Source organism: Pygocentrus nattereri, chromosome 27 (genome assembly GCF_015220715.1).
Source record: "Pygocentrus nattereri isolate fPygNat1 chromosome 27, fPygNat1.pri, whole genome shotgun sequence".
Classification (NCBI taxonomy): Eukaryota; Metazoa; Chordata; class Actinopteri; order Characiformes; family Serrasalmidae; genus Pygocentrus; species Pygocentrus nattereri.
In genome coordinates, this window is record NC_051237.1 from 407501 (window position 1) to 416704 (window position 9204).

Genomic DNA, 9204 nt, shown 5'->3' on the forward strand with positions numbered 1-9204 from the left:
AGCAGGATTCCTATTTCCTATTTAAGCCTGTGGGTTGCAGAAACAAGAATTTTAAAGTAAGATTGATAAGAACCAAATATTTAAACATGCTACGCTATCAAGAAATTCATGTATGAACTTAAATATGAATATAAGGTTTCAGTCAGAAATCAAAGTTGCTGATAGTTCTTAGTACTGGTAAAAGATTAACAACAGAGACATTCAACAGACATTCATTATATTAATCATTAATTAGGCTGTAATTGTTCTGCGTTGCTCCAGCAGACTAATGTGGTCAAATGGTCTTATGCATACATTAAAGCTGTGATATATGGCAAGAAATGTGGGTATTCGCCACCTTCATTACCTTCTGGCAGTATGTCAGGTATCATTCCAAACTAAAAAGCAAGTACTCATTGAGGTATATATCGATCTATTGATTGGCTGGATCATTTCTTGCTTTCGTACAAGACATTAACCGTTTTGGTCTGAATCTCGATTTATAGTTCAGCCCTTTTAAACAGACAGATAAGAAGAAAAGGAAGCAGAAAATATATGAGCTCATTATCTAGCATATTAAACCAGAGTGGGGAACACTCAGAGTCTTCTCAGCCTTCACTGAAGGCATAATGATTTCTGCATATCTGTAATTTTAGTTCAGTTTTATTTAATAGAATAATCATATTTGTGTTTAAACTTTGCAAATATGCAAATATTTCCTTGTTGAGCTTCGGTTAAGCTAATCTTAAATCTCCCTACTCAAATTGGTCCAATCAGAATGTCTAAAGAGATATAGCTAGCTCTCCCATAGGACTTCAGGAGCTGGACAGAAGGCCTTACATGTCAGATCACCTACTAGCATAATGAGGCAGAGACAGTGGGGGGAAAAACACATTTTGTTCAGAATGAATGAGACCAACTTCATGAAAGAAAAAAAATCCCACTCTAGGCCTTCTGGGAGTTCTAGATATGTCACTGGCTTTGAATATGAGCTGTAGTCTAGCAAGGTTTTAGTCAAATTTTGACACTTATGGCCCAAACTTAAGGTCTAGCTCTAACAGTCATAGTTCACCACTGATAAACTGTAATGTAATTCTAAATTTACAGCATGTATGTCAGGAATGTGAAATTCCACTCTGTGTCTGTGTTTAACATGTTTCTGCCAAACTATAAATCCAAATATCTAACAGTATTCAATTCAGTACCAAATGATCTATAGCCAAGCACACATATGTACTGGTTTCAGACATGCAGTCAATATGACAAAACAATCAGTTTAGCATCCATCACTGTCTCCATCACCTACAGTGTTTGGGTATCATCAAGCAAAAAGTAGAACTATAATGAACCAAAGACATCTCAAAGAACATGTATTTTCTCTTCATAAAGTGTTGCAGTAAATGAGCTATTAAGTCGAGGGAGCTATTGAGGACCAGATACTCTATTTCAATGCAAAGTTTTAAAGGGAGATGTTTTATTGTTGTCCCATCAAGTAGAGTAGTTAGTCCTACACTGTTAGAAATAAAGGTTCTTTGCAGGAACATTTTTTATTCATCAAGGTACAAACAATGTAAACGTTCCCTCAAAAGTAAAACAGTGGTTTTAAGTCCTGATTGTGCACCTTAAATATGTTTTTCCAGGTAAAAAGTACATATTTGTACCTTTTCATAAGCAAATGTTTTAAAACAGAACAATCAAGTTAAAAGTCCTGGAGGCGAGATTGGGTGTGTGCCAATACAACTTAGAAAATATAATTTCAATGGATTATGATACAATTACGTTCCCTGACTGAAGGTACTGAGATGCACTTTTGAGGGTACCACCACAGGGACAAGAGGGGCACTGACCCACTGACAGGTTACTCCCTTTATTTCTGAGAGTGTGGTGTGTTTGTTTGACTAAGATTCTGACAGTTGACTAACTAGGTTTCTGTCTTTCTTTCTTTGCTTATTTATTTACCTTTTTGTAAATATGAATGTGTCAGTTGAGAATCGTGACTATTAGAGCTAGCCCTTCATTTCAGGCTGTAAATGTCAAAACACACAAACAAACAAAAACCCACCTCTGCCATAATGCTAAAATTTGATAGAGCCAATATTGATTTTTCTAATAGTGTGTTAGTATTAAGCTAATAGTGGTGTATATTGACATTGTTGGCTCTTCTAGACAGAACACAGATACAGTATGTAAAACTTGTAAAAGACATCACATATGTTGTATTTGTAGCTTGTGGCAGACATTACCATGTATTTGACCTTGCTTGTAGTGGTTCTACAGTGACTCTTTCTGAAAGAGCCCTGGTTTACAGCTGCCATTACTCTCTGTATCTAATAACTGATTGCCGTTGTTCGATCATGGGTTCGATTCACAGTCAGTGATGTATCTAGAGATTCTAGAAGGCCCAGGGTCACATTTATATCACAAAGGTGGTCTTATTTTAAATCTAAACATGATTGGTTGATATTTCTGGCACTTCTTAATTATTCTGGAAGTTAATCTAACAGTTAAAACCTTCAGTCCTGCAAAGGACAAAGATGATTTTCTTTGTACTGGAAACTGGTGGGGGTTCCAGTTTCTGTGTCTCTCTCTAAGGTCAGAGTGAACAGTGGTGGTGCGCAGCCTGTCAGCCTGCCCTGAACATGACTGTGACTGCTGCCCAGAGTGACAGCGGCAGATTTACTCAGTGTGTCTGCGGTCACTGGGTTTAACACTAAACACAAGCAGCAAGTCAAACTGGGTCAGAGTGAAAGCCCTTAATGCATGGACACACAGAGACGCTGAGCCATAGCTTGTTGTGTCTGTGTTGTTGTCGTGTCGTGTCTGTACAGTTGGCAGATGAACGGGTAAACCGAGGTCAGTCTAGCAGAGAGATGGGACGGAGAAAACCACATAAAAGCAGAGCTGCATTCAATCTCTCTCAGATTATTACAATACATAAAAGAAACATATGATTTTTATTCATGTTTATATATAGCAGTGCATCTAGCGTTTCTAGTGAAATGAAAAGTATCAATAGGGAGTTTGTCCTTCATTGCTGCAGTAACAGCCTCTACTTTTCTAGGAAGACTTTACACTAGACGTTGGAATATTGCTGTGATTTGATTGCATTCGGCCACAAGAGCATTAGTGAGGTCAGCTACTGATGTTATATGATTATGGATCACAAGCGCCACTCCAACTCATCCCAAATATATTGGATGGTGCTTAATCACTCCACAGAATACTTAGCGTTGGGTGTGTGACCTTGCAGCTGCTGCGTTCTATTGGCAGTGCTTTTCTACAGAGATTATGCAATAATTGAACACAATAGGTGCACCTTAAAGTAGCTGAATCCACTAATTAGATAGGGTGTTTTAATGATGTAGTGCTGGTACTTATTCTAATAGTAATTGTTTTCTGAGCAGCAACTCTGACTGCCCATATAAATATCTTTTTTAATTGCAATTTTTGCAATTTTCTCAAACATTTGCATATATGTATATAATACAATGCAATACACAGTACAACAGAATGGAGGGAGTGTGTTATCGTGTATATCGTGTATAACATCACAGCTATGATTTGGTTATTTGTAATAACACAATCTTGATTGTTCCATTGCTTTTATACAACAATTTTGCAAAATAACTAAAATAATAATGAAAATAAATAAATAAATAGAACAAAGAGGCTTAGAATATTCTAGCCAACATGCTTTTATAGTCACAATTCTTTCCACCAAAAAGGACTGTAGTAAAGTTGTTTTTTGTTTTGGTATTTGTTACATTTTCAGCTTTTTCTCTCATGAAAACAAACATGCAAAACTAATCAAGCCTACATTCTCACTCCAGAAGGGCAGAGAATAATCTACAGCTATACATATTTGAAAAATTCCATCTATAAATTTAGCTGAATATAAGTTTTTGGAAAAACAGCTACAAGAAAGCAAAATGATATCAAATCATTTATAGTAAAGAAAGATGCTTCCTCAAGCCCTTCTACAACTCCCAGTCACTCTTTAGTGTATTGATATCATTTTTTAAATACCTTTATTTAGCTAAATGCATTGGAAATTAAACTGAGAAAAACAGCTTTATGCACTTCGTAGGCAATCTCCTAATGACTAAAGCATTAAGAAACTCTTTCTGAACCAGCAAAATGTACTGACATATATTTTTGCTAACTATTTGGTTGTATTTGGTTCTCTGTCTTCTCAGGAGTGACAATGGTGTGATCATTTTTGTGTGTTTATTTTGAGATAAATCAAGAAGATAAAGTTGAATATCCAACAAATGTGCAGCATGAAACCAACTTTACCTAGTTCTTCTCGATGTAGCCATAAAAATTCACAATATCAGGTTCAGCTGAGCTTTTTTAACAGATGAACTTGAATGTGTTTTTGTTCCAGTCAGTCTGTAAAACATTTTGCATGTGATTTTTTTTTGCAGAATTGCATTCCATTCATTTTTTACTAATTTCAGTTGTTTAGTTGTTTGAAAAAGGTGGCTTATGGGCAACGACAGGTTCCAAATTTGATGTATAGTTTTGCTCTTCTTTAGAATCTGACCAAACATCAAATATTATCTTATACAAATGATCTAATAAATTCATTTTCTTTTTCTCTGTGTGCTAAAGTAGAAACATAGAAAAAGTTCAAAAATCATTATTTAGCAACTGAAACTTGGTGGAATGGTACAGTTGAATGGTACAGAACTAACTGCTGTATAATGTGAAGCAATATAAGAAAAAAAATGGTAGAAATTGGGAACAATAATAATAATAATAATAATAAAATAAACAAACAAGACAAGAACAAAAAAGTTTAGAGGCTTAAGAATTGCACTTACCGTTTGTAAACTGCACTGCTGTTCCACTGAAAAGTTGTGTCCTGCTGGCCTGGGGTTCTGGTGCTTGCACATGTTGCAATCAGAGTGTTTGGTTTATTTTATATTCCTCCAATTGCAAAACATCTCGTCCCTTAAAGGCAAAGTGGGACAAATAAGATGTAATTGGTAGAAATAAACATGTTGGCCAAACAACCACCCCACGGCGAGATGAAAGCCAATGACATACCAGACATTGTGAGGTATCATCTGGCATGGCCAATCAGATCATAGGGATGGCTCTAGAATCATGCTAAGCTGGAAGCAGTGAAGATGGAAATAGATTGTCTGTACATCAACATCCTGGGAATCAGCAAACGTAAACTGACCAGATTAGAATACTTTCAGTCAGAAGACTATTCAGGCCATGCACAACCAAGAAGAAATAGAGTGGCTTTCACTGTTAACATAGATGCGACGATGTGGAGCAGTGTTGAGGCGGACGCATGCGTGGAGACAAGCAAGATTTATTGTGGGCAAATCCAAAATCAGGGTCAAGATAGTCCAGGTTCAAATGGCCAATATGGAGAGCAGGATGGACAGACATGACAAAATGAACACAGAGCTCCAAACTGACCAGAAATAAACTAAACTCTTACATACACAAAACAGTACATACACTTGCAACAATACATCCAACAAACCACACAAACAAACAAAGAGCTGCAAACACAAGGGGCAAACACAGGGTTTAAATACAAACCAGGACAACCAGGGAAACAATCAGGGGTGGAGCCATGAAACAAGGGGGCAGGACTGAAAACCAAAACAGAAGCATATGGACAGTACTGGGAAGTAAACAACACGAGCACATGGACAGGACTGGGAGGGTCCAATGGTGACAACGGAAGTCAGCAAGGCTTTTATTGAAAATAATGGTGTGAATGATAAACTGATGTCAGTCCTATTCTGTGTACAACCAATCAACATTACCAACAGACAAATTTATGCCCCAACAATGGATGAAATTGAAGAAGACATTGAAAAGTTTTATGATCAACTTCCGGCTGAAATTGTCTGGGTCTGTAAACAAGAAGGAGGGAAGTATTCTTGGGCAACATGGCCTTTGAAACAGGAATGAAACAGAGGAATGGCTGATTCATGTCTGTGAATACAATATTTTTTTTATTACTAATACAGTCTTCAAGCAACTAAATCATGTCTGCTCAACAGGACATGAACACGCAGAGTTCAGTATAACCTAATAGACTGCATTCTTAGCAGAGATGAAAGAGCTCTATTCGAATTGCATAGTCATAGCCTGGAGCTGATTGTTGAACAGATCATAAACATCTAATTTGTGAGCCTAAACTGAAAGTGAGAAAAAAAAACACAAAAAAAACAGATTTCCAAAATATGACTTGGAGAACATACAAACTATTGTTATTAAGTGACCCTTATTAGTCCCACAACGGGGAAATTTCACCTCCACATTTAACAAATCTGTGAAGTGAAACACCACATACACACTAGTGAGCACACACACACTAGGGGGTAGTGAGCTCACTTGCCTGGAGTGGTGGGCAGCCCTATCCACAGCACCTGAGGAGCAGTAGGGGTTAGGTGCCTTGCTCAAGTCATGTACTGTCGGCTCTGGGGATTGAACCGACAACCTTCCTCCTATCCCTGGCAGGCATCTATACAGGTGAGACCACTTATTTTTCTCTGTTTTTCTTTTGCTCTCTCAGTTACTAAACTCACTCAATATAAGTGCATGTCAAAGAATTTCTTTCATTTTCATAGTAATATTTTATGTTGTGTGATGCATTACATGTCTTTTATGGTTAAATATGTGCATCTTGTGTGGGATTTTGGGACATCATTTACACCATAGGCACATTATATGTATCAAACACTTTATCGCTTGACTGCTGTAATATTAATGTAACAATATTACAATAATATATCAAATCATGCATTTTCATCAGCTTTTATTAAAAGTTTTCTATTATTTAAATGTTAAAAGATTTGAGCTTTAATATATGTAAAACAGAGTAAAGGCAACAAGTTTAAACATAACTAGTAGTAAAGTTAGTTAGCGTTAGTCTAGTGTGCTAATGCTACGGATCTAGCTACCTAACATGCCAGCTTAGCAAATCCAACCAATGTAAAGTAAAGCATGAGATATTCAGGTGAGTTCAAAGATGTTTTACTATTTATTTTTACTAGTTATTTATTTATTTTTTGACATGCATGAATTTAACCTTGATGATTGGACTTAGTAAGTACCTTTTCTTGTATCTAATTGCCACTGCTGCAATAATTTTAGCTAGCTATGGGATTCCGTGTCAATGGGATTTACAGTGACCTGTTCACACAAAACTAACGGGGGTGTACATTTACTTTCCCACTTGGGGATTAAAACAGTATAGCTCTGACTTAAATACTGCCTTTTGGAGCTTGTATGAGCTGACATTTTACTTTGTATATTACAGGTTTTAAGTGATTCTTTTAGTAAATAAAACTTAAAGGGTGTTATTATTAGAATAGCCTGTTAGCCTGTTAGCTTTTGAAAGAAAAACTGTATTTCTGAGAAACTATATATATATACATATATACATATACTGTAGGGAGCCGTTAATAAGGCTACATAACACCTACATAAGCTTGTCTTGACAGCTGACATAGCATACATAAATGTTTAGAAATACTCATTACAATAGATAACTGTCGTAAATGCTACTGTAATTATGATCAAAACTGGCTAATGTAACCCTTATAACCTATTGCAATAAGTATGTTTAAACTTATATTTATCTTAATAGTACATAGCTTTGTAGTTTTGTCCTGTAAACAAACATTCCGTCAGTTGTTGTAAATTCACAGTGTAATTTTTACACTAAATAATTAAATAATTGAAAGAGCTCTAGCATCTTAACTTCTCTTCCCAGGATTCTACTGGTTTTCATTTCTGCAGCGGATCCCTCATCAACATATACTGGGTGCTGACCGCTGCTCACTGTAACGTCAGGTAACAACAGAAGGAGCCACCCTAAGATTTGAAGAAAACCAAAATAGGCTACGATTAACTGAAATAAAATAATCATAAAATCAATCAGCTTGCGCAGTAGTACACTTTAGTTTAATTCTCATTTAATTCTCAGTGGCAGTGGCACAAGAAAGTTATGTAGAAGTTGAGTTGTATTAGCACTATGACCTTTGTTTTATGCCTGGTCTGGACTGAAAATAAGCAATCACAGCCATTTGTTTGTTTGTTTGTTCGTTTGTTGGGCATTTTTAAACTGTAAACTAACAAACATATTCTCATGATTCCCACACACCAAAATATTGAACTAGAAATATAGTCTGAATATCTTGATTTGCAGAACATCCACCCGTGTTGTCCTGGGCGCACAGTACCTCTCGTCTAATGCTCAGAGTATTCAGACCTTGCCAGTCGCAAAGGTTTGTATCTTATAAAGAAACATAATACATCATGTTCAGCTGCAAACTGTTGGAAAGAGAATGAGATATTGTTAGCAAATTCATAAGTGAGATTCAAATAAAAATGACTGAGCAGCTGATTAGATGTATATTTATTCACCTTCTTCATTCTCACCAATACAGGTTTTCACATTCCCTTCCTACAATCCATCCACCCTCAGCCAGGACATCGCCCTGACCAAGTTGGCCTCACCTGCCCAGCTCAGCAGCAATGTGTCTCCTGTCTGTTTGCCAGAGACTAGCGACAACTTCCCAGTTGGCACGTCATGTGTCACATCTGGTCGGTACCAGATACAGTGGTAACAGAGCTTACAAGGCATATGACAGCTATCTAACACTGTTATTGCATGAGGCTTTGATCTTTTTCTTCACATTTGTTTTTAGTGTGAACAGCAAAAAAACACACATTGGGCCTCTTTGGCTACGCTTAGACGGCAGGTAAACATGGCCCAGATCTGAGTTACTATCCAAATCTGATTTTTTTGCTTGGTCATTCACATTAGCAGGGATGTCTTTTATAGTGACATCCCACATAAATAAATGTAATGCATGGCCATGACTTAGAAGGCCACTATCACCATGATAGACCATGATATCACTTCTATAGATACCCTCTGTAAAATGCAGAAAACATGAGTGGCCACATTCAATTATCATGCATCTAAACTGCGGAACTCAATTTCACCTTTCATTAGACAGTCAAGCTCAGCGCTCACTTTTAAGAAGCATCTGAAAGCACATCTAACTCAACACTTAATTAAAACTCTACGTCTGGTGGTGTTTCTCTGGTAATTTAACCTTTTCATTTTCTTCTGATTCGAATTAAATACTAATATCCCATAACTGTTTCATCACCTGTCTGTAAAGCACTTTGAGCTGCCACTGGCATGAAAAGTGCTATACAAATAAAATTATTATT

General features: G+C 36.6%; 1 protein-coding gene across 1 annotated transcript; it reads left to right on the forward strand.

Moving 5' to 3' along the window:
• Positions 1 to 6450: 6450 nt before the first annotated feature.
• Positions 6451 to 8588, forward strand: LOC108433812 (chymotrypsinogen 2-like; the record flags this gene model as incomplete). Its single annotated transcript, XM_017708628.1, has 4 exons — positions 6451 to 6486; positions 7733 to 7812; positions 8168 to 8246; positions 8409 to 8588. Coding segments are annotated over 4 exons (375 nt in total), but the record flags the coding sequence as incomplete, so codon positions are not given.
• Between the last annotated feature and the right edge of the window lie 616 nt (positions 8589 to 9204).